This window comes from Danio rerio, chromosome 11 (genome assembly GCF_049306965.1).
Source record: "Danio rerio strain Tuebingen ecotype United States chromosome 11, GRCz12tu, whole genome shotgun sequence".
NCBI classification, from domain to species: domain Eukaryota; kingdom Metazoa; phylum Chordata; class Actinopteri; order Cypriniformes; family Danionidae; genus Danio; species Danio rerio.
In genome coordinates, this window is record NC_133186.1 from 4,024,385 (window position 1) to 4,051,679 (window position 27,295).

The window sequence follows — 27,295 nt, forward strand, 5'->3', positions numbered from 1 at the left end:
ATGAAATCCAAACTAACCATACTGATTTTGTTAACGCACATTGGTAGTTTTGGGGTGAACAATTCATCTGTGCATGTCATTAAGAAAAAAACAATAGTTTGCTCTCATAATCTTTAATTGTAATCTGAAAATGCACTTCCTGTTTGTTTTCAGTTCAATTCTCAGATTTCGTCTCTCTGGGGTATTGGGTGTGGCTAACATACTCAACCACGCCCCTCCAGATATCAGTTTTGACAGTAATTGTGAGCAGGAGGAGTCTGTTAGGTTGTATTAACCCTCCCCAAACCATTTCACACATCTTCCTGAATGAAATGCCTACTTTACCCCATCCAATCAGCTCGCAGTTGAAAAAACAAGCCACGCCCACTGTTTTCCCATTTAATATTCTCTTTCTCTAGGAACTGCATGACAATACGAAAACAAACAGTCTCAGCTTTCACTTCATGTAAACTTTAAACAGAATAAATTAGCAACTGCACTTTCTGTAAATGTAGTACCTGCATCGTCCTGCCAGAGGCGCTCTATGCAGACGATGTGTGGCTGCAGGTTCGGTTCGGTGGGCTCCACATACACATAGTCACCCACATGGTACATGTTGTCCTTAAAGCTGCAGTCCTGGCTGTAGTTGCGCTGCAGGGCTCCCTGCCATCCTCCGCCCGCCGTGTCCTCGCTCTTTTCTGCCTCTGCAGGTCAAATCATTGATAATCAACAGGCATCTGCACCACAACACATTATAACAACTTTATTTCAGAGTTTAAATTTAATCAAAGTTACAGACTATCAAAGGGTGTAACCTATAATGTAATTGCATATTGCACTAGTATTAAAGTGACGGTTCACCTAAAAATTCTAATTTACTCCATATTTACTCACCCTCAAGTGATTTCAAATTTCTACGAGATTGTTGGACACAAGAGAAGATATTATGAAAAATGATAGGAACCTCAAATCAATAACTTCCATAGTAGGAGAAACAAATACAATGGAAGTCAATGGTTACAGCTTTCCAACATTTTTCATAACATCTTCTTTTGTGTTACATAAAACTCAAACATGTTCACGACAAGTAAATGATGACAACATTTTTTGTTTTAGGTTAGCTATTCATTTAATGACCACTTAAAAACAAAAACTGCTTTAAACGCCGTTATACTCCTTTAGACTTTAAAGGGGTCATGAAGTGAGAAAACTAAATTTCCTTGATCTTAAGACATAAGAGAGGTCACATTACTATAAAAACATCCTGTAAGTTTTGGAGCTCAATTCTTTGTCATTACTCTAAATTCAGCTCATAATGGAGGCAGACTGCCAAAACGGCAGGAAATGGAATGTTCTACAATATGATGTAATAAGGTGATTAAGCCCCGCCTCTGCAGAAGATTGACACCTACTTCCAGTTTACCGCCTCTTCAGTCTTGTTAATATGCAAAACTGTTCGCCAATCACAGCAGTGGGCGTTTACTTCAGAGTCTACAATCCACTACGGCAACGAGTTGTTAAAGACAGCACAGAAAATAGCCAAATTACTTTTAAATTATGTTTTTGTAATGTGAAATACTTAATAACATTATTAGTGGACCTCAGAGAAGAGTACAAATAAAAACATAAGGTATTTAAAAATGTAATGACATCAAAGTGAGTATACTATAATAGGGTGTAACCACAAAATACAAATAAATTGCATATTACACTAGTATTAATAGGACAGTTCACACAAAAGTGTATTCACTCACTATTTACTCACCCTCAATCTATTCCAAATCTGTGTTAGTTTTTTAAACACAAAAGTGTTAGAAATCTCAAATCAATAGCTGCGTCCCAAATGGCACACTATACACTATGCACTCATGCACTATGTACTTATGCACTTACACACTCAACAGGATAGTACATGTATGTAGTGGCGTCCCAAATGGCACACTAATGTTTTTTTACTAAGCGGAAATTCAAACCGTTTCCCTGATGACGTTTGACATTTGCCAAATCAGTGAAATAAACGACAGAATTATCAAATATTACCTGCCGTGAGTGTTGCCGCATTCACCATCGGGAGGCGCTATAATCACTCTCGTAGAAGAATTTTGTTCTCACCATCCAAAATAAATAAAGTTATTCAACATGTGCGTCCGATAGCTCTGCCTCTTCCGCTACGTAAGCAAACCTGCGGTCGTTGAGTGCGTGAAGTGTCCATCATTTCACACTTCATTTTAGCGGCTGAATGAGTGCATCATCCGGGAAATTAAAGTGCACTTATTATTTTTATAGTTTTCAGTGTGAACACACTACTTACACTATTTATACTACAAAATGGCGTAGAATAGTGCATAAGTATGCGATTTGGGACGCAGCTAATGACTTACATAGTAGGAAAACACATGATATGAAAGTCGATGGTTACAGGTTTCCAACATTTTTCAAAGTATCTTCTTTTGTGTTAAACAGAAAAAAGAAACTCAAACATTTGTTACAAGTGAAGGGTCTGTAAAAGATGACAGAATATTCAGTTTTGGGTGAACCATCGCTTTAATGGCCACTTACAAACAAAAACTCCTTTATTTTTAGACTTTAAAGGGGTCATGAAGTGAGAAACTAAAATTTCCTTGACCTTTAGACATAAGAGAGGTCACATTACTATAAAAACATCCTGTACGTTTCAGAGCTTAAATCTTTGTCATTACTCTAAAATCAGCTTATATTAAGGCCAGTCTGCCAAAACGGCAGGAAATGGAATGTTCTGCACTATGATGTAATAAGGTTCATAAGCCCCGCCTCTGCAGAAGATTAACACCTAGTTCCAGTTTACTGCCAGTTCAGTCTTGTTAATATGCAAAACTGTTAGCCAATCACAGCAGTGGGCGTTTACTTCAGAGTCTACAATCAACCACGACAACGAGTTGTCAAAGACAGCACAGAAAATAGCCAAATTACTTTTAAATTATGTTTTTGTACTGTGAAACACTTAATAACATTATTAGTGGACCTCAGAGAAGAGCACAAATAAAAAAATAAGGTATTTAAAAATGTAATGACATCAAAGTGAGTATACTATAATAGGGTGTAACCATAAAATATAAAATAATTGCATATTAAACTAGTATTAAAGAGACAGTTCACACAAAAATGCTAATTCCCTCACTACTTACTTTCAAGTGGTTACAAACACAAACGTGTGTGAGTGTATGAATGGCATGTTCTGTTTATTTCTGAGTAAGAGTAATCAGAGCAGTACCTTTCTTCTCCTCCTCTCTCTTGAGTTTGTCCTCCTCATACTCTTTAGGCAGCTTCTCCTTCTTCTCCTTCTCCACGTCGCTGTGCAGATGTTTAATGGTGTAACTGAGGGCCGGCGTGAGCAGGATCTCTCCGTTCTTACACAGCTCATCTCTGATGCGGATGAAGAACTGCTGGAGCTCCACAGAGTCCTCAAAGATCTCAGAGTCCGTCCTGCCACCAAGAACACATTTATCCCTTGTGTACTGTTCAAGTGGACTACCCTTTCATTATGTTCGGGGCTGTTTGTGCCCCATTGTTCCAGCGCGGCTCCCAAATAATCGCTTTGCGCAACAAACTGAACGTTATTTACAACTTTATTACCTGTTTTTCACAGCCTATGCAGGTTATGTTTACTAAAGTAGCCGTCATTCGCAGGCATGTGCATCCTCTCGATAGTAAACAAACAGTGCGTCAGCTCATGTTTGATTTCGTGAACGGTGCAAAATGGCTTAAGACAGAAATGAGGGAACTTTGGGGTGAATTATACCTTATAAATACAGTATTAAACACCATTTGGAGATGTCCATGTTGCTGAGCAAAGTATTTAAAACCATGTAAAGACTTTTGCAACCGCCTTTATGCTCCTCTCCCGACCTTGATAATTGGCTAAATCATAGAAAAGCAGAATTAAGATTGTGTGTAGGATCAAATCGAGATTGCAATCTTTTTTTGTATAATCCTGCAGCCCTAGTCTCTCTCATACACAAACACACTATACTCCATCTATGAGGCAGAAACTAAGCTTTTTTTTTTGCACTGCACCTCTTCCCGACAGGAAAAACCAGGAACAATCAAGAATGCATGATTATATGGTGTCATGGCTTTGCATTAAATAAAGGTCATTATAAAGAAAGTCAATAGGGCAAAAACAGCCCCAAACATAATGAAAGGGGCGTCAATTCGCTAAGAGTGTATTGTTAAGTTTTTGAACATGCATTTTCACAAAATATGTGTCAGAATAAGATTTGTGACCACAAATTATTCCAATTGCTGAAACACAAAGAAAGTTGTGGGCAAATTAAGGGTGCTTTCACACCTTTTTTATTTAGTTCGATTAAATCGCACTAGAGTTCGTTTTCCCTTTTGGTGTGGTTCGTTTGGGCAGGTGAGAAAGCAGCAATCGTACTGGAGTGCGCACCAAAAACGGACCAAAGAAGCGTACCGAGACCTGCTTGAAGAGGTGGTCTCGGTACGCTTTCAAACAAACCCTGGAGCGGTTCGTTTGTGTTGAGAATATGATCCGTACTAAAACAGGTCCTACCGCAAAAAGTACTGCGCGTTTTGGACTAATCCAGCTGCCATAGGCCAATGCGCTGTGCATTATGGGATATGGAGGAAAAATATTTGTTGACAGCGATTTACCAACAGAGAGAGAGAGGAAGGGACCCGTTACCTGATGGATCGTTGGAAATATTTCCGCAAGATGACCATGTCGCAGTTTAGCTAAATTAATTCACGGCTCCTCCTGAAGTGACGTGCGATGCATTAAAACACTGTTTTCCAGCCGCGGCCGCGCTTCATTCTCAAAATGAATAGTTTGTCTAAAGCAGGGATACAATCAGCGCAGTCGTCCCTCCAGAGTAAAAGGTTTTGTTTAATTGCGGGAGTTCATTGGCATTTTCCGGCACGTGAATTCTGACCAATCAATAAGCAGTTTAGGAAATAGTTCCAAAATATCTGGCCAATGAGAGATGTGGATTTTGTCAGATGACTGCATTTTGGTTCGTTTCAACTGGTTTGGACCAAAGCCAGCAGTGTGGTGTGAAAACGACCCAAAGACGGCAGAAAATGCAACAATGTATCAATTATTACCCTTGGTCCGGACCAAATGAAGCGAACTACAGATGTGAAAGCAAAATGTGACTCAAAATCAGTCAATATCCCTTCTAAAAACACGTTAGAACCATATGGAAGCCGGTACAAAACAACTCAATAAAGAGCATTACCTGTGCAGGCGTCTGGCTTTCTCCAAAACTTCAAACATTTGGTCCTGGAACACATCTAGTCTCCTGTAACGGCCCTTATCCACATTAGCCCTGATGATCTCAAAGTTCAACGGCGTCTTATCAGAACAGTTGGGATCGACTGCTGGAATCTCAGCTAGTGAATCACTATAACATCGTCCCTCGTCATCTTGATGACCAAGAACCGAGACGAAAAGATTGCGAACGAGCTCCTGGATGAGCCGCGCAACATCCGGGACATGGGCATCATCGCCCCCTTCCAGGTCTCTCCTGGTCTCCAATAGCACTTTGTGAAGCACCAACGCATCTTTGTAGATCAGCGATTCGGGTTCATTGTAGGTGCAGGCGTTGTTGAACATCAGCACCAGGTCTTCCACCAGAGCGTCTACGTCCTGGTACTTGTTGGCCAGCATGTGGCTCTTGATCTTCTCCATGTCAATGGGCTTCTTGATGGCCACGTAGTAATCTGGAAGCTCAGCACGGGACGGGAGACGGAGGAAGATTGTGCTCAGACGCCGTCCACGCTTGTCGGTGTAGTTCTTCACAGCTTCATAGAGTTCATTGAGCTTCTGTTGCAGAGGGGTCAGATACTTGGACTTTTTTGGAGATATGCCACTCTTCCCTAGAAAAACAGAAGTGCACTGTTAGGAGAGTTGGGCTAGTTACAGCAGTATAAAGTTATTCATTTCTAATCTAGACCCACATGGAATCTGCGTGTGCATAAATACAGTGTGGGAAATACGTATTGGACACGTCACTATTTTTCTCAGAAAACATAATTCTAAAGGTGTTGTTGACTTGAAATTTTCCCCAGAAGTTGGTAACAAGCAAAAAAATCCATATATGCAAAGAAAATAAAACAAATTAGTTTATAAATGAAGTTCTGTGGAATAAAATGAAACAATGCAGGAAAAAAAGTATTGAACACATGAAGAAAGGGAGGTGTAGAAAGGCAGTGAAGGCCCAGACAGCAGCTGAAATCTCTTAGTTGTTCTTCAGCAAACCTCTGCCCTTCGTCAGTGTAAATGAATATCAACTGCTTCAGTCCCACATCTACATTAGCAGGAGGAGGAAGATGAAACCAGAGCAGAAATTTCAGTAAGACAATAATTCAAAACACAGCACTTATCCAAGCCTATTGACTTATAGTGCCCGAGAGAGCTTAACGCGCAGCAATTTAAGAAAACACATGCGGTAACAAAAAACGCCAGCTAATTTTTTCAAATCCTCATCGGTTTGACAGAATACGTGTTGTTATTCCTGACAATGAAAACACTTTAAAAAACGTGCTGCATTTTTTCACAACGCAAAAAAATAAAAAATAGGAATTTTTTGTTTCAAGGGGATCCTAAAAAATGAAGGACCCGTCTAGTTTCTCAATATGCGTTCTTCAGCAATCTTGCATCCTTGTGTTCTCGTGTAACTTCATCCTCAACAGCCAAAGTTCAGTTCTAAACCTCATGACTGCAAGAACGGAGGAAGTTCCCGGATGTGTTCCTGATATCGAGGACCCACCGATGCAGACTTGAGCACAAAACTAACTCGAGAAGTCATTGCGACTGGAGGTGGGAAGCGCAGCATTTTATATAGGTTTATTATTAGTTCAAGAGATATAACTTATTTATCTTAAGAGTTTCCCTAAATGAAATGATGAAAGGAAACATTGCGATAAAAATCTCAAAGGCATAAACATTATTTGCTGAAATTCGTATTAAAATCTGTTTTTACTTTATTGTGCAAAGTATATTTGTAAAGTCTTTATCCGTAGTATATACTTTGAAAAGGGAAAAAAACAATAAATCATTGTATAAATGCTGTAATGTTTAAATAATTTACCACTAAAAACGCATGAAGGTCATGTGACCATCAGGAAGAACACAGCATCTCATTTCTTGTGGTCTCCTGAGTTCGTTCTTCCGAGGTGACCTGGCAAGACCGGTCTTCACAAGAACGCAAGTCTATTCTTTGTGTTCTTGTAATTAAGAAACAGCCAAGGTTTTTTTTTAGGCTAATACTATACAAAAGACAAGGAAATCATGTAATTAAAAACCAAACTAACGTCCTATGCTAATGAGGGAGAGATTGTCACTAGTGGGCGGGGCTTCCCCCTCTATATGACACCTAGACATGTAGAATATGAGCGTGAGAATAAGTGTTTCTGCAGACTGTTTTTATAAAGTGTTATTATAAAAAATAGAATAATTAGAAGCTGTTTATATTTACAAGCTGTTTCCACACAACTGTGTTTAAACACCTCCTAAAAGTGATTTTTGCATAATAGGTCCTCTTTAAGGTGACCTTAGTGTTAAAATATAACCTGAAACATACTAATTTTTAGCTTGGGTGAAACGATCTCGTCGTCATCCGGCGGGGGTCCGAGCTCCTTCCGTTTTTCTCGTAATATCTTCTCCAGAATGTTGGCATCATTGTAAACCTAGAGTCAAACCAGACAACAGCTATGACAATGCAAGCTCATTTGCATGCTATATGGTATTTCCAGACTTATGATTAACTCACGCGAGAGCCTTCTTCGTTGTAGTGGCGTGCGTTACGAAACATCAGCTTCATGTCCTCCATCATGGAGTCCTCGTTGGGGTACTTGTCCGAGCGGATGTTGTGCTCTATGATCCTCATGTCCATTGGCTCCAGGATGATCTTGTAGTAGTCTGGATAGTCTTTTTTGGAGGGTTTGACCATGAAGAGATCGCAGAGTCTCCGGCCTGTGCCCATCTCTCGAGTCTCTGCCACCGCAGCAAGCAGAGCCTTCATGCGATTCTTCTTTGTGTTCTTCTTATGGCTGCCAGAGGGGAACAACTCTCATGAATTGTGACGGTTTTGGGTTGTAATAAACTCCAAACATTTCCAACTGTTTCCAACACCCCATTATGCTTTACTAGAATTAAGGGAGCAACAATTAGTGCTTTTTTTTTTTTTTAAACTGTGAAGTGAGGTGTCTTTTACTCTTCTATAAGTTCATGCAAATTAAAAGGCAACTTATTAGAATTTTCTGCAGGTTTCACCAAGTCAAATTTAAGACTTTTAAGACCTTTTAAAGATGATTATGAAGCAAATTTCAGACTTAAATAGGGCTAAATGCTAAGGATTTTTTCTAATGGCAAGGTTGGTCCAATAAAAAAAGAAAAACTTGCCTCATCGAAACAATTTTAATTTAGTTAATTCTTAACCACATATTTTAAATGTGTCAAAACAAACTAAATCTAGTTTAATAGTTACAAGTTTAAAAACTTTAATAAACTAAATGTATGCAGAACAGTCCGACTAAAACACAGGAGAACTTTTTTAAACAAAAGTTATTGTAAGAAAGATAATTACACCATATAGGTAAAAAGAGTTAAATATTGAACTTTTATTAAACATTTTATTGACATAAATTATTGGTGATTGGTCAGCCTAATTGGGAAACTTTACATAGACAAAGGAAAATTAAGACCTGCTTAAATTAATTTAACAAACAAAAAACACAAAATTCCAGTAAATTTAAGAACTTTTAAGGCCTAAATTATTATATTATATTAAATTATAATATTATTATTATTGTTTTGTATTTAATACCCTGGATAATTCACATGCATGCCCATCATTATGTACACCATACTATTGCCGGGTTGGACCCCCTTGTGCTTTCAGAACTGCCTTAATCCTTCATGGCACAGATTTACAAGGTACAGGAAATCTAGGGTTTACAGAGACTGGTCGGAAAAAGAGAAAATATCCAGTGAGCAGCAGTTCTGTGGGCCTTGTTGATGCCAGAGGTCAGAGGAGAATTGCTAGACTGCTTCCAGCTGATAGAAAGGCAACAGTAACTCAAATAAGCACTCGTTATAACCGAGGTCTGCAGAAGGGCATCTCTGAATGCACAACAACACGCCCAACCTTGAGGCAGATGGGCTTCAGCAGCAGAAGACCACACCGGGTGCCACTCCTGTCAGCTAAGAACAGGAAACTGAGGCTACAATTCACACAGGCTCACCAAAACTGGACAATAGAAGATTGGCGAAACGTTGCCTGCTCTGATGAGTCTCGATGTCTGCTGCGACATTCGGATGGTCGGGTCAGAATTTGACGTAAACAACATTAAAGCATGGATCCATCCTGCCCTGTATCAATGGTTCAGGCTGGTGGTGGTGGTGTAATGGTGTGGGGGATATTTTCTTGGCACACTTTGGACCCATTAGTACCAATTGAGCTTCGTGTCAACGCCACAGCCTACCTGAGTATTGTTGCTGACCATGTTCATCCCTTTATGATCACAGTGTACTCATCATCTGATGTCTACTTCCAGCAGGATAACACACCATGTCATAAAGCGCGAATCATCTCAGACTGGTTTCTTGAACATGACAATGAGTTCACTGTACTTGAATGGCCTCCACAGTTACCAGTTCTCATTCAAATGAAGCAGCTATGTGGTGTGGTGGAATGGGAGAATTACATCATGAACGTGCAGCTGACAAATCTGTCGCAACTGCGTGATGCTATCATGTCAATATGGAGCAAAATCTCTGAGAAATATTTCCAGTAACTTGTTGAATCCATGCCACGAAGGATTAAGGCAGATCTGAAGGCAAAAGAGGGTCCAACCCGGTACTAGTAAGGTATATCTAATAAAGTGGCCGGTGAGTGTATAAATATGTATGTATAAAAAAAACTAACTAAACTAAGACTTGTCATGGCATCTATTGACCTTATTCTCAAATGCGGAAGTGCGCCTGTTTTCGCGATTGTCTTAGAACTTCCGTTTCAGTCGCCTATGGGAGAAATGACAAGGAATAATAAACGGCAAAAAACGGTCAAACTACTTGCTCTACAAACAAATGTTTGCATGACTATACAGACCAAGTAGAATAATATGATAAGAAAACATCAGTTTGCAACATCAAACAGCGAAACGAGCAGTTTTTAATGTCTAAAAATGAATGGAAGTGAATGAGACCATAAGTCTCGTGCCAAAAAGATTCAAATGGCAGCGCCCGCTCGTCTGCGGAGAATAAGGTCAATATAATGCAGCTCTCTGGTCTGGTCATTTGGAGTGCTTATAGTTTCCTAATGACATAAATGCACCTTTTGCGCTTGGTGCTGCCGCCGTCAGACAGAGTAGACGAGAGCCTACTGTCGCCATCTTCATCATCTCTCCTCGTCAGCTCTTTTCTCTTCATCTGAACACACATACACACAAACAAAGAAAAGACACGATGGCTTGATACAATGTCAAGCATTGATTGAATTTTCAGCCTTTAAATGTCACTTTAAGCTGAATACTAAATATCTAGTCAAATATTTTGTGCTGTCATCAAGGCAAAGATAAAAGAAATCGGTTATTAGTAATGAGTTATTAAAACTATTATGCTTAGAAATGTGTTGAAAACAATTCTTCTTTCCATTAAACAGAAATTAGGGTAAAAATATACAGGGGGGCTAATAATTATGACTTGTATGTAATCATCATTTACTGTTCAGTGAAGAGATACCACGTTCACAATCCTTTATAAGCAGGTATTTATTTTACCTGCAATATGTGCTGCAGCTTCAGCACACGTTTGTAGATTTGAGAACTGGGAACGTTGTAGCGCTTGGCGTTCTCAAACATCCGGTTCAGGTCTGTGTCGATCTGCTCCACACTTTCATACTCATTATTCTTCATCTTACTCCTGGAGAAAAAAACAAGTCAGTCATCATACAGTCAACCCAGGCTTATTCTGAAACGTACCACTATACACATTTCTGGAGAGCACCAAATACGTCCCAGGAGCTACGTTTTTTTTTGCAGTTTTTGTTTTCATGAATCCACCAGAGGCTGATGTGTACCCTTTTTGAGATTTCAAATTTCTCTCGCGCGTACCAATCACCTGCTGTTCTTGCGTAAATTCACCAGAGGTTGCTAAATGACTGACTAACAGATTGACTGGCCCACCCTTCTCCTTCCCTAAACCCAACCGATAGTGTTTTCAAAAGCACCGATTGACCCGTCCACCCACTTTCCTAAACCCAATCGATGGTGTTTTCAAAAGCACAGATTAACTCGCCCACCCACTACCCTAAACCCAACCGATAGTGTTTTCAAAAGCCCAGATTGACCCGCCCACCCACTTCCCTAAACCCAACTGATAGTGTTTTCCAAAGCACCGATTGACCCGAACACCCACTTCCCTAAACCCAACCGATATTGTTTTCAAAACCACCGATTGACCCGCCCACCCACTTCCCTAAACCCAACCGATAGTGTTTTCAAAAGCACCGATTGACCCGCCCACCCACTTCCCTAAACCCAACCAATAGTGCTTTCAAAAGCACCGATTTACCCGACCACCCACTTCCCTAAACCCAACCGATATTGTTTTCAAAACCACCGATTGACCCGCCCACCCACTTCCCTAAACCCAACCGATATTGTTTTCAAAACCACCGATTGACCTAACCACCCACTACCCTAAACCCAACCGATAGTGTTTTCAAAAGCACCGACTGACCCGACCACCCACTTTCCTTAACCCAACCTATAGTATTTTCAAAAGCACCGATTGACCCGCCCACCCACTTCCCTAAACCCAACCAATAGTGTTTTCAAAAGCACCAATTGACCCGCCCACCCACTTCCCTAAACCCAACCAATAGTGCTTTCAAAAGCACAGATTGACCCGCCCACCCACTACCCTAAACCCAACTGATAGTGTTTTCAAAAGCACCGTTTGACCCGACCACCCACTACCCTTAACCCAACCTATAGTGCTTTAAAAAGCACCGATTGACCCGCCCACCCACTTCCCTAAACCCAACCGATATTGTTTTCAAAAGCACTGATTGACCTGCCCACCCACTACCCTAAACCCAACCAATAGTGTTTTCAAAAGCACTGATTGACCTGCCCACCCACTTCCCTAAACACAACCGATAGTGTTTTCAAAAGCTCCAATTGACCTGCCCACTTGGTGTTTCCATCAACTGTTTTTTATGCGCATATCCAAAATAGGTGGATGGAAACAGCGGTCGCGTATAGCCACTTGTGGTTTTGACCGGCCACCTACTGGACATTTAAGGCACTGCTCTATATATTTGGTTAGTTTTACTTTTGGTTTCTCTCAGGGCCCTATCATAGACCCAGCGCAATGCGACGCAACGTAATTGTTGTTTTCTAGTTTCAGCTTGGTGGAAGACTCATTTTGTCGTTTTGCGCCACGCTGTTTAATAGCAAATGCATTTGTGCTCAAATGTGCGCCCATAGGCGTTCTGTTCTAAAAAAAAAAGTGTGTTAAGGCATGTTGCTATTTTAAGGAACTAAAATAGACTGTTGACCAGCTGAGAGGAGGTCTAAAGCGTTAGTTGTGCGCCTCGCTTAAACATTGCTTAAAACACACAAGATACTCCACTGTGATGTGACTATACCGTATCTGCTGGAGCGAGACTGGATGGCTGATCTGCTGGAAGTAGTCGGGATAGTCTTTCCGGGATGGCAGCTGGAAAAAGGGCTCGGCCAAGAGCTGCCCCTGACTGTTCCTGACACCCCGCACCGCCTCATACATCTGGAAGATCGGGTTACTCACGTCCATGCTGGAGTGGATGCTCTCGGCCTCTGATTCGACCTCATCGTAATGAACAGAGCCTAAGGAAACGTGGATTACACAGTCATTAGTTTACACACACACTGGCCACTTTGTTAGGTACAGTTTCTGAAATATTCAGACACTTAAATACAGTTTAAGCACAAATCCTGGAGCATGAAATCCTCAGTTATTGGTTAATTTATTGGTCATTGTAATCTTCATCCTACAACTGTTTCTATCCACAAAACTTCCTTGTTTATTTTGTAAAACACCATTTCACTAGCATAGACGCAACTAAAACTTTATAAAAAGGCATCCTTTATTTATTTGGTATTATCATGCATGAGATACCGGTCAGTATGGCATCCTCTTCACTCTCGGAGCCATATTGTAAAGCTGTAGTGATGCAGGAGAGTCTGTCTCCATGAGCAAACCTTCTGTTCCTGTTTACAAACACCAAAGAAAACAATAACGTGTAATATTTTACATATTATAGATGTTTATGCTCTTTTAGAAATGAATAGCTTAATAGCATTATTATTAAAATTATGTTGATACAGTGCAGATATTATATTGGCAAAATCCACCGTAAAACAAATAGCAGTTTAATAACTATATTCAAGATATTATATTACATTACATTACAATGTTTTGAATCATATTGTATCGTATTCCATCAAATCGTATCTCATATATATTAAAAATGTTTATGATCTTGTAGAAATTACTAGCTTATGCATATGTATTATTATTACAAGGTGCAGATGTTATATTGGCAAAATCCATTGTAAAACAATTTGCGGTTTAAAAACTCTTATTAAGAGATTATATGACATTACATTGTATTGTATCATATTGCATCGTATCATTTTATTTTATATTATATTTTATTATAATATATTACAGTAAATGGTGGTGACGCAGTGGCGCAGTGGGTAGCACGTTCGCCTCACAGCAAGAAGGTCGCTGGGTTGCTGGTTCAATCCTCGGCTCAGTTGGCGTTTCTGTGTGGAGTTTGCATGTTCTCCCTGCGTTCGCGTGGGTTTCCTCCGGGTACTCCGGTTTCCCCCACAGTCCAAAGACATGCGGTACAGGTGAATTGGGTTGGGTAAATTGTCCGTAGTGAGTGAGTGTGTGTGTGTGTATGTGTGGATGTTTCCCAGAGATGGGTTGCAGCTGGAAGGGCATCCGCTGCGTAAAAACTTGCTGGATAAGTTAGCGGTTCATTCCGCTGTGGCGACCCCGGATTAATAAAGGGACTAAGTCGACAAGAAAATGATACATTAAATGGTGTCATATCATATTGTATTGTACCGTATCCCATCATTTTATTTTAGATTATATTTTAATATTTTATATTATATTACATTACATTGTATCGTATCATATTGTATCGTATCATTTTATATTATATTTATTTTATTATATTACATTACATTGTATCATATCGCATCATTTTATATTATATTTTCTTGCATTAAATTACATTGTATCGTATCATATTGTGCCACATTGTATCGTTTTATATTATATTATAATTTATATATATGTTAAATTACATTGTATAATATCATATTGTGTCGTATCGCATCGTTTTATATTATATTATATTTTATTATATTATGTTACATTACATTGTATAATATCATACTGTATCGCATCGATTTATATTATATTATGTTACATTGCATTACATTAGTTCGTATTATATAGTATTACATTGCATCGCAAATACAGTATATTATAAATGTTTATGGTCTTTCAGAAAGTAACAGCTTATGCATATATATTACTATTAAAATTATGTCGACACAGTGCAGATATTATATAGCCGAAATCCATAGTAAAACAAATTGCAGTTTAATAAATATATTCAAGAAATTATATTACATTACATTGTATTGTATTGTATCGTATCATATTGTATCCTAGCTTATGTTATATTGCTAAACTGTAAAACAAATAATTATTTAAAAACTAAATTTAAAAGATTACATTACATTACACTGTATCATATCATAGTGTATTGTAACGTATCATTTCCTATAATACTGTATCCTATCGTATTGTACTACTTCATATCATTTTGCATCCTATCGTATTGTATCCTATCGTATCACATTGTATCCTATCTTACTGTATCGTATTGTATCCTAATGTATCATATTGTATCCTATCGTATTGTTTCCTATTGTATCAAATACGATCATATCATATTGAATCCTATCCTAACTTATTGTATCCTTCTGTATCGTATCATGTCGTATTGTATCCTATCGTATTGTATTCTATCAGATCGTGTTGTATTCTATTGTATCGTATTGAATCGTGTTGTATCCTATACTATGTATCGTATTATATCATATCGTACTGTATCCTATCATATCGTTTTGTATCCTACCATATCATATCTTACCATATTATATTATATTGTAAATTAAATATATTTGTATATTATTATTATCATAAATAACAGATCTTACTATCACAAAAATGGGTTTTGGTAAAATGTAATCTATCATTTAACTTTCCCCGATCCTGACAACTAATATAATATAATATAATATAATATAATATAATATAATATAATATAATATAATATAATATAATATAATATAATATAATATAATATAATATAATATAATATGATATAATGTAATATAATATAATATAATATAATATAATATAATATAATATAATATAATATATTATAATATAACATAACATAATATAATATAATATTATATAATATAATATAATGTAATATAATATAATATAATATAATATAATATAATATAATATATAATTTAATATAACATAACATAACACAACACAACAAAATATAATATAATATAATATAATATAATATAATATAATATAATATAATATAATGTAATATAATATAATATAATATAATATAATATAATATAATATAATATAATATAATATAATATAATATAATTTAATGTAATATAATATAATATAATATAATATAATGTAATATAATATAATATAATATAATATAATACAATATAATTTAATATAATATAATATATAATTTAATATAACATAACACAACACAACACAACACAACACAACAAAATATAATATAATATAATATAATATAATATAATATAATAAAATATAATATAATAAAATATAATATAATATAATATAATATAATATAATATAATATAATATAATATAATATAATATAATATAATATAATATAATATAATATAATATAATATAATATAATATAATATAAACATGCTTCATAACACTTACCTGATCCTGATGCTGCATTTAATAGGTTCAGAATGTTCGAGCTCCAGTTTTTTCTGCGCAAAGACCTTCTTGATTGTGTTCGCATCCTGGAAATTCATGATTAAATTATACTTATAAGCAGACCACATTTTGCATTATATAAATTACAACTAAGCTTAACTGTGAAAGTCTAATCATTATATAAATCGTATATAGAAATGTCAGTGATACATTACTTTAAACACTTGTGATCCGGGTTCATTGTAGGTTTTGGCATTTTTGACTAACAAGTCAATGTCTTTAGCCATATGGTTTACACTTTTATAGTAGCACATCTAGGGAAAGCAAAACATAAATTTAGTGTAGATCAGTGATACTCTATATAATTATGTAAAATAATGTGATCATAATACCTGTATTCGGTGTGCGATGCTCTTCAGATCGATTGGTTCTTTAATAATAGCATAATAATCTGGATATTGCTGGAAAAAGAGTGAATATTTATTAAGATATAATATTAATAAAGGTGCAGTCTCTAAAATTTATAAAACAATTTTTTCATTTATTAGACAGTTAGATTCCTCATCCTTTTTAAAAATAAAGCAGAGCTGGGAATCAGATCTCAATCATGTTTTCACAGACGAGGAATGGTTCAAGGCTCTGTCTCGTGTACAAACCTCTTCTATTTGTGCTCGTCATTCCCTTATACAATTCAAATTATTGCATAGAGTATATTGGACTAAGGCAAAAATATCTAAAATTAACCCTGGTTTTGATCCAACTTGTGATCGGTGTCGACAAGCTCCAGCCACTCTTCTTCATACTTTCTGGCTTTGTCCAGCGCTAAGCACTTTTTGGGCATCAATTTTTAAATCAATTTCTGAATGCTTTCTTTTAGATATTGAGCCATGCCCCCTAGTAGCATTATTTGGACTTAACCCTACAAATGTTTCTTTGTCATCTACACAATCAAATGCACTTGCTTTTTGTTTAATAATTGCTAAAAGGCTTATAACACTAAACTGGAAAAATCCTTCCCCACCCAGTTACATACATTGGATGCATGATCTGATGCAGTCTATGCAAATAGAAAAGATTAGATATACAGTTTGCGGTAATACTGAAAAATTTGACACTATCTGGCAACCATTCCTCTTACACTTTAAAAATAAAAATAATAAATAAATAAACATGTATATATGTATGTGTATTTGTATGCAAGTATATAGCTGACTTATCTTCCCTACCCCTGGCTTGGTTATGAGTGGAGAGTGTGTTTTTTTTTATTTATTTATTTTATTTTTTGTTTTTATATATATATTTTATTATTATTTTATTTTCTACTGCTGTACCCTTTGAGTATTTGTATTTATATATTCTCGGCACTGTTGTTGTTGTTGTTTTTTGTTTTGTTTTTTTTCCTTAATGCATGAATATGTAACTATATTTTATTCAGAGAGAAAGAAAACGTGAGCAAAATTGTACTCTACCACCACATTGGATCAGTTGATGTCTAATGATTCTGTGTATCTGATGCTGTGGCTCTCTGACTAACATATTTCAATAAAAACAGAGTTAAACTAAAGATATAATATTAATATGTTTGTGTATGTCCATATATGAAACTGAAAAGCTACCATTTTAGAGGGAAGTCTCTGGAAAAGTTCGCTAATAAGGCGGCCGTGTTCAGTGTAGGTCAACACAGCATCCAGAAGCATCCCAAGAACTTCCTTAAGGCTCGACATAGACTGTAAACGCAAAGCCACATATTAATCACATTTGTGTCCTCATTTTTCTTTGTTTTAAAAACCGTGTACAATGAGGTGTCATTATTTTCCTCACACCAGAAGTCTAACCCATAAATTTGATGTGCAGTGTTTGACTAAGTAGATGTGTATGTGGTCTGACCTCCTCCTCTGTGGCTCCTCCGAGGTTCTCCTGTGGGTCGTCATCATCATCATCTTCATCATAGTCTCCTCGCTGCACAAACTCGTTTTTGGTCCGAATATACAGATCCCACAGTTTACAAGCTGCTCTGTATTCTGGAGTTTCAGGCTGCACAACAACACAAAAAAGAGGTTTCAGGTTTTATTTTAACTGATATTTATTTATTTTGTAGATATCTAAAAAAGGAACATCACAAATCATACTATAAACAACAATATTTCAATCTCATATCCTCATAGTACAATATTAGATAATTAAGTGGTACAATAATTAAAACAAAACATACATGTAGTTTACAAGCTAACTATGTTTTTCATCCCTTTTGCTCACCAAATGAAATTTATTTTGATTTATCTATTGATTTGATCAAAAATACAGGTATGAAAGTGAGGTGGTGATATTTTTTTTCTTTAAAAAGACCTGTGATAGCGCTGGTGTCTTTAGTATCACAAAATAATTCATTCATTCATTTTCTTGTCGGCTTAGTCCCTTTATTAATCCGGGGTTGCCACAGAGCAATGAACCGCCAACTTATCCAGCAAGTTTTTACGCAGCAGATGTCCTTCCAGCCGCAACCCATCTCTGGGAAACATCCACACACACTCATTCACACACACACTCATACACTACGAACAATTTAGGCTACCCAATTCACTTGTACCGCATGTCTTTGGGCTGTGGGGGAAACCGAAGCACCCGGAGGAAACCCACGCGAACGCAGGGAGAACATGCAAACTCCACACAGAAACGCCAACTGAGCCGAGGTTCGAACCACCAACCTTCTTGCTGTGAGGTGACAGCAATACCTACTATGCCACTACGTTGCCAGAAGCACAACCAGCAGCTGCACTAAGGCACTGCTGGAATTTGAACCCAGGATCTCCTGTTTACAAGACAGTCGCTTTGACCAGCTAAGCCCCAGCAGCCTACTATAATAATTCAGTTCTCAATTTAAAAATTTGATTTCATGGCCAAGAAACTGTTCTAATTCATTTTTAAAGAAAATCATTTTGGCTACCTAATATGTAGAAATTCACATTTAAAAAAAAATTATTCCACATGAACAGATGCATTACACTGTGAGCAAAGACATTTATATTATAACAAATGATTTATATTTAAAATACATGCTGTTACTTTGAATTCCATCCCATCTATATTTTCTCAAACAATCCTAATATATATATGGTGTGTGAAGTGGTGTTAGTGAGGCCAGCAGGGGGCGCCCAACCTGCGGTCTGTGTGGGTCCTAATGCCCTAGTATAGTGACGGGGATGCTATACTGCTCAGTGAGCGCCGTCTTTCGGATGAGACGTTAAACCGAGGTCCCGACTCTCTGTGGTCGTTAAAAAATCCCAGGATGTCCTTCGAAAAAGAGTAGGGGTTTAACCCCGGCATCCTGGCCAAATCTGCCCTCTGTCCATCATGGCCTCCTAACCATCCCCATATTCCAATGGGCTCTATGCACGGCGGCGCGTGACGCATTTCCGGTAAAATTTAAGACCCCGAGCCTACTTCCGCCGATCGTACAGTACAGTGCTACAACAGGAGCGCTACTGATAAAAACGAGTAATGTTTTGGACAGTTGTCTTAATGTTTTATGCCATTATAGCCCACTTATATATGTTTATGTCAGCATGACATCTAAACGTTTAAAAGTGTCATTTCAAAGACGTGAGAACAGTACTTGTAGATACCACTGCTGTGTTCAGCAATGCACAGCGTCAAAAATTGAACTCTTACCTTAGTTTCCACACGTTTCCAAAAGACAAAGTCGTGCAGAAGAGGTGGGTTGTTGATATTAAACGTGAGAATTTTACAGAAACAGAAAAAAACAAGAGTGTAGCTGACAATTTCAGTCTAGAAAACTGATCGAGGCTCGAGTGCCAACCGGATGCAGACATTTAAAGAAAGGAGCTTTTATGGCAAATAATGGTTTATTTTCATTGCCTTTGAAGTAAAAAAAAAATGAACATTAATATACATAAACATTTCTTAAGCTACTTTCTAAGTGCATTTTTTAAATTCAGAATAAAGACCTTTATTTTATTCACTGTACATATAAAATATAATTCACTGTATGTAATTTGAAATAAAAATTGTCAAAAAAATGTAACATTTTGAAAAAAATATTTTATTCAGATGAACAGAAAAAATGACATTGAATCAGTTGTTTTCTTGAATCAGGTGCTTCTTCTGTAACTTGTGCATAGAGAGGTATTTGGGCTTATACGTATTAAATAAATAAATAAATCACCAATCTGTTTCATGGAACTTAACACATAATTGATCCATTCCAAACAATTGTTCATGTGACAACACACATTACACATTTCAGAGTAATGGGCTGTCTGGAAAAGCAAAGCAACCAAATGTTTGCATATCCCACTCTCAGCCACACAAGAGCAGGAGCTATTAACTAGCAGACGATGGCATGGATCTTCTGACGGATGTCCACTCCAGGATGGAGAAGTAACACATAAAATTTTCTAGCTCTGAATCTCATAATGTTACCTAGAAAACAGAAACAAGAATATTAATAGGTTATTAAAGAGAGTTATTAAAGGCAGTTCACTCAAAACTGAAAATTCTATTTCCTCATCCTTCACTTGTTCCAAACCTGTTTGAGTTTGTTTCTGATGTTTAACACAAACAAAAATACTTTGAAGAAAGCTGGAAACTTGCAACCACTGATATTCATAGTAGTTCTTTTTCATACTATGGAAGTCAATGGTTACAGGTTTTCAGCTTTCTTCAAAATATCTTCTTTTTAAAAGGCATCTGCAGCAATATCATCAGATTAAACTACACAGTAAATCATTAATTTAAATTATTTAAAAGTAGCTCCCTTTAGTCACACTTTAAAATAAGGTTTCATTAATTAATGTATTTGCTCACTATTTGAATAACTATTTTATATTTAACATTGTTAAACTAATTTACTAATGAATAAAAATCCAAAGTCATGCTTGTTAACATTAGCTATTACATCGTGAGTTAACAAGCACAATGAATAAGCATTTGTTCATTAATGTAAAAAACTAATAAATATTGAAATAGACAAATTGTTGATGTGAAATTAACTAATGACATTTTATTGTTTTGGGTCACCCTCCCATTTAATTACAATGTTATCGACTAAATAGAAAGCATGCTATCTACACTGTTACACTGCATCTGTCATCTCCACTGTTTCAGCAATAAATCTCAGCATTGACAGTGCTGTTGTGGATGGAACGGCATTGTATTATTTTATTCCTAATATATCTTGCTCAATAATCATGCTTACAAGCTAAGATAGCATCTGTGTTTCTGTAATTATCCGAACTGAACAGTGGTGGTCACTTTAGAACAGTAAAAATATGAATGGGACAGAGCTTCACATGTATGCTGTCCTACTCTCAGCTGGTGAGGAGACTCTGATTTCTTCATAGATCTATCGGTAGTAATGAGCTCTCACTGAGATCTTATTCCTGCCCTGTTTTTACCTGACACTTTGAGACAGAATTACGTACACATATGATTATTTTTACTTACGTGATAAAGCTGCAGATGGACGGATCGTAAGAGTATTAATGCTAAAGTTAGCCTTCAGGCTAGCTGAACTTACCTTCATAATTGCACAGGTAGGAAGATGCATACAACTTGAAACCCTTCTCAAGCTTTGCTCTGCGGTGTTGTAGAGCACATCCGGACAATCATTTGCACATCGTTGACCATAATTTACTCGCAAACAGCGAGTAAATATTGACGACTCTGCCATAATACTGTTCACCTCCGCTTAAAATCACCCAGACCGGAAGCTGGACCGCGGCCTTAGACAAAACGCGGAAGTAATGCGTGCATATAGCCCATTGGCCCATATTCTCCTCTCCACCAATCAGCTGGTGTGTGGTGTGCGGTCTGGCGCAAAATGGCTGCCGTCGGGTCATCCAGGTGGATGCTGCACACTGGTGGTGGATGAGGAGACTCCCCCCATTGTGTGTAAAGCGCTTTGAGTGCCCAGAAAAGCACTATATAAATGTAAGGAATTATATATATATATATATATATATATATATATATATATATATATATATATATATATATATATATATATATATATATATATATATATATATATATATACACACACACACACACACACACACACACACACACACACACACAAGTATTTACAACCCCCAATCAGAAGTTTGGACAGTATGGTGCCATCGACTTCTCTGGGCTCGGAGGCGGACCATCACACAGAGGGAACATGTACTGCAGTCAATAAATTAGTATTTCAGGTATTTTTGGAAGAAATGGACACCGTGGGCTCCTGACAAAACTACATCGAGAATTTGGAGCACAATATGCTGCCTTCTTTTCCAGGGACGCCCATGCAAATTTTAACAAGACAATGCAAAACCACATTCTGCACACATTACAAAGTCCTGGCTGTGGAGAAGGAGGATACAGGTGCTTGACTGGCCTGCCTGCAGTCCCGACCTGTCTCCAACAGAGAATCTGTAGCGCATTTAGAAGCGCAAAATGCAACAACCAAGACCCTGTACTGTTGTTTGCAGAAAGAGTGGAAAAAAATTACACCTGAAACACTTCTGCACTTTCTGTCTTCAATCCCTAAATGCTTTAAGTGTTGTGAAAAGGAATGGCAACGTTACAAAGTGATAAATGCTTCACTACTCCAACTTGTTTAAATGTGTTGCAAGAATCAAAATTGGAATATGTGTTTGTTATCATGAGGAGCACATTAAATAATGTTTGTTGTATTGTCTGTAATGAAATACAAGTCAAAGTTAATTTAGAAATCACTACTTTCTTTTTTTTATTTGCGTTTTCCATACTGTCCCAACCTTTTCTACCTTTGACTGCAACTTTGACAAACAAAGCAAAAAAAAAAAACAGTAAAAGTGTTACCGAATTAGCCTTGGCGAGCATAAAGAGACTTGTACTAACTCCAAACCTTTGAATGGTAGTGTAAGATAGTGATATTTACTTTGTAGTATGTCTTGGCATTACTGAATAAGAGCTGAAAGTCGCTTGTGAGCTGCTCAACATCGTCATACTCCTCCATCTTCAGCTTCTGCTGGATCTTCATCATATCAATGGGCTGTGACACCACGTCATAGTAATCTGGCTGATTCCTGTGGGGAGAAAATTAGTAAATTTGTAATAAATTTGAATCCTTTAATATTTCACATTTAAACATATAAATGTGCTATGTATGTTTTCCGAAACAGCCTGGAGTGACTGCTAAAGAGTAATGCTGTGTATATTATAAGAATATTGTTTTTTGTTTTTGTCCTTGGTAGATTTGAACCTATTGTATAACATTCACAACAAAATTAGGAGTCTTGTAAATAGAAGATTATGGGCTAATCTGCATACACTAAAAAGAAAGTGATTAATTGGATTTACTACATTTCTTTAGGGTAAGTGGTTGCAAACAATTGATATAGGCTAAATTTAAATAAACACAGTGGGCAATAAGGTGCAAGGTGTGTAGGGCCTGATTTCTTGATATTTTCATAGGAGTGCAGGTTTATTTTCACATTTTGAACCACGTTGTTTAAATAATCAGTTGCTTTTTGAGGGATTTTTCGGTTTATTTATGACAATTTGCATTTGTATAATGTTATTATTATTAGCAGTATTATTTATTATCTGCATATTTATATTTGTTTTAATAAAAACTGTTCAGATTTGTACACTTGTCGGGTTTTGGAGACCATTTAGAGCATTAGAACAGGACGTGTGTTTGGATATGACTCAGTTTTTTGACCACAGTTGATTATTACTGTTCATTTATTCGTTTGCTGGAAATTAGAACTGAATTTAGAAATAGTTTTGATCCAATCTTTGCGCTTAACAAGCTAAATTAAATATGTTGGCTAACGGATGTCTTCAGTGGAGTAAGTTTCCACCGTTTCCTTACTCCACCAAAGTAAAGGAGTAAAGAGTAAAAGTAAAGAGAAAGTAAAGAGGCCGAATAGAGAAGGCTTGTTCTTTATCCTCGCGCTGCAGATGGTCTGCTTAACTGTTTTCTCGCTGGTAAAGCGTTCAGTTTTTCCACTTACAAAGTCCACCATGTAAATAGCAAATGCGCCATGGCGCAACGCAACTGACTCTTAAAGAGAATGGGGGATGAGACTTTGATTGGTTGAATGCACATTATGCTCAAAACACACCCAGAATTCATTAAGAGAATAAGCTCAACCCTGTTAGACCATGCGCCAGTGTGCAGAGCTAATTTTTCCATCCTTAAAATAGCAAAAGGTGATTCAGACATGCCCTTAATGCATTTGAGCCCTGCGGTTTACACTTTGTGCTTAGATCGTTAAAATAGAGTCCAAGTTGAACATTACTAATTGAATTTGTGTGTTTAAATTAATCCCATATAAATTGTTTGCGACCACATACATTAAAAAAAATGTAGTAAATCCAATGAATCATTTGTTCTTCAGTGTAACTGGTTACATCTATAACGCGTGACTGACCTTCTCTTTGGTGCTCTGATGAAGAGTTCACACAGCATCCGGCCCTGGTCATCCTTATAGTCTCTGATAGTGTTGTACAACTCATGACACACCGCAATCTGCAGGAAAAGACGTACAGCGGCACACAAGAACACTCAACACTGTTGCATCTTCCTACATATGATGTGGAGTGATCTGTGAGAACAATTAAAATTATACATACAGTTGAAGTCAGAATTATTAGCCCCCCTGTATACTTTTCCCACATTTCTGTTTAACAGAGAGCAGATTTTTTTTCAGCACATTTCTAAACACAATAGTTTTAATAACCCATTTCTTATAACTGATTTAATTTATCTTTGTAATAATAATAATTCCTTACATTTATATAGCGCTTTTCTTGGCACTCAAAGCGCTTTACACAGTGGGGGGAATCTCCTCATCCACCACCAGTGTGCAGCATCCACCTGGATGACACGACGGCAGCCATTTTGTGCCAGACCGCACACCACACACCAGCTGATTGGTGGAGAGGAGATAGTGATAAAGCCAATTATGATACTGGGAGGGTTAGGAGGCCATGATGGACTGAGGCCAGTGGGCAGATTTGGCCAGGATGCCTGGGTTAAACCCCTACTCTTTTTCGAAGGACATCTTGGGATTTTTAACGACCACAGAGAGTCAGGACCTTGGTTTAACATCTCATCCGAAAGACGGCGCTCACTGAGCAGTATAGCATCCCCGTCACTATACTGGGGCATTAGGACCCACACAGACCGCAGGTTGGGCGCCCCCTGCTGGCCCCACTAACACCACTTCCGGCAGCCAGCTAGCTTTCCCATGTGATCTCCCATCCAAGTACTCACCGGGCGCAGCCCTGCTTTGCTTCAGAGGGCGACCATGTGCGAGTTGCAGAGAGCTAGCTGCCGGCATCTTTGCCATGATGACAGTAAATAATACTTGACTAGATATATTTTTTTAAAGATACTAGTATTCAGCTTAAAGTGACATTTAAAGACTTTACCAGGCTTGGCCAGAACAATACTTGTATATCAATATATCAAACAAATATATTGCTTAAGACAGAAGTGCCCAAGCTCGGTCCCAGAGGGCCGGTGTCCTTAAGAGTTTAGCTTCAACATTAATCAAACATACCTCAACAAGCTAATCAGGCTCTTGTTATGTATACTAGAAACATCTTGGCAGGTGTGTTGAAGCAAGTTGGAGTTAAACTCTGTAGGACACCAGCCCTCCAGGACAGAGTTTGGGCACCCCTGGCTTAAGAGGACCAATAATATTGAAAAATTGTGATAGCGAAAACAGTGAAAAGTTTCTTGCTCTGTTAAACATCATATGGGAAATATTTGAAATAAATATTTTACATTTTTATTTTATTTTTAAATATTTTATTTATTTTTTTAATTTCTATTTATAGAACGTTATCTTTACTTAATATTAAATTCATAATTTTCGACATTAAATGAAAATTTATCATTTGGAGTCATACATTGTTTTTTTAGCTAGTGATATTTTGTTCAGTTTTATCTTGTTCTGTGTGCTCTGTGTGAATGTACTCTTCTATTCCAGTAAACAGATGTGTCTCTTAAAAATTAGGAAGAGTCCATTATGATGGACTAAACTCACAGGGTCAACGGTGGGAATGTTTGCGATTCTTCTTCTCTTCCGACTGGTTGAAGATATGGATGTGGATTGGCTGTCCTCAAAATCTCCTCCACTCACACTGCTGGACGGAGAAGTGGCTCTCCGGCGCTTTGAGCCCATCATAAGAGCCTTTACATTAAAAACAAATTACATAATAAATGGTTAGTGTTCAGGAAAACCAAAGAGCTTAGAATGACCTAGAGGCGACACTTAATAGAACGTTCCATTGCAACAGCAGCGCCCCGCAACAGCCCTGGATTACGCCATTTTGGATTGAAAGTGATCGGCCGTCCATTGCATCTCATTACTGCCGCAATGGCAAGCAGCTGCTTTGTTTTTTATTTATTTATTAAAAAAGTGCATTAAAGCCAAGATTCAACCTGAAAGACCACAATACAACACTTACTATCACAATCATCAGCACTTTTAATAGTTTATTTAACACACTTATTATATGCTGTTGTTCTATAGGAGTTTTCATTCCAAAATGGCCGCCGCGCCCTCTAGTGGCTGTTTCCCAAATTAAACTAGAGTGTCGCCTCTTGGTGATTCTATGCTCTTTGGTAAAACTGAAGCTAATTTTAAGAGCAAAGAGTTTATTCAATAAATATTTAATTTATCTACCAAGTACTAACAGAATTAGTGACAATGCTGCTCATTTACATTTACTGAGGTAACCCATAATTCCAGCATAAGTAAGTAGGTAATGTATATTTATATAGCACATTTATTGCGTATGGCCCATAGACTGTAAAATATATGGACGTAGTATCCGTGACGTCACCCATAGGTTTCTGAAGAGCGCAAAAGAAGCCACAAGTAGGCGCGGCCAACCGTCGCCATTTTGGTCACGCGTCATCACACCCACGGCGGGATACCAAACAAGGGCAAAGAGGCGGAGAGTGAGCGGAGCTACAGACACCTGCTAGCATTTAGCTTGGACCTGATTCAGACACACTTTACTTTGGGAGAAATGCTTAATACTTTATCACCTGTGACTCTATTGTATTCTGACCACTTGTGCTTTGTTGTACACTATATCAATAAAGTGTTTAGACTTTTAAAAACACACTGCTGTAATACATTGAGCCACTAAACATTGTTCTTATGACGTTTTTCATCAGGAGGAAAACGCGAATTACATCCA

The 27,295-nt window shown here is 37.3% G+C and overlaps 1 protein-coding gene across 6 annotated transcripts in view; it reads right to left on the minus strand.

The window, feature by feature from the left end:
- Positions 1-27,295, minus strand: part of pbrm1 (polybromo 1) — a 305,936-nt gene that overhangs the window by 274,850 nt on the left and 3,791 nt on the right. For 5 of the 6 annotated variants that reach the window (XM_073916251.1, XM_009305786.4, XM_068224263.1 and 2 more), the window contains exons 2-18: positions 26,131-26,277; positions 24,508-24,605; positions 23,007-23,154; positions 17,969-18,115; positions 17,698-17,808; positions 16,474-16,542; positions 16,297-16,395; positions 16,082-16,167; positions 13,145-13,236; positions 12,636-12,852; positions 10,762-10,903; positions 10,317-10,411; positions 7,752-8,031; positions 7,563-7,668; positions 5,217-5,856; positions 3,230-3,441; positions 498-683 (exon numbers count right to left, since the gene is read on the minus strand). In XM_073916251.1, coding sequence (XP_073772352.1) covers positions 498-683; positions 3,230-3,441; positions 5,217-5,856; positions 7,563-7,668; positions 7,752-8,031; positions 10,317-10,411; positions 10,762-10,903; positions 12,636-12,852; positions 13,145-13,236; positions 16,082-16,167; positions 16,297-16,395; positions 16,474-16,542; positions 17,698-17,808; positions 17,969-18,115; positions 23,007-23,154; positions 24,508-24,605; positions 26,131-26,271 — 2,869 coding nt within the window. In that variant the 5' untranslated portion in view covers positions 26,272-26,277. Of the gene's footprint in view, positions 1-497; positions 684-3,229; positions 3,442-5,216; positions 5,857-7,562; positions 7,669-7,751; positions 8,032-10,316; positions 10,412-10,761; positions 10,904-12,635; positions 12,853-13,144; positions 13,237-16,081; positions 16,168-16,296; positions 16,396-16,473; positions 16,543-17,697; positions 17,809-17,968; positions 20,522-21,617; positions 21,803-23,006; positions 23,155-24,507; positions 24,606-26,130; positions 26,278-27,295 lie in introns of those variants that run through there. The other variant, XM_073916250.1, reaches the window with a different exon arrangement.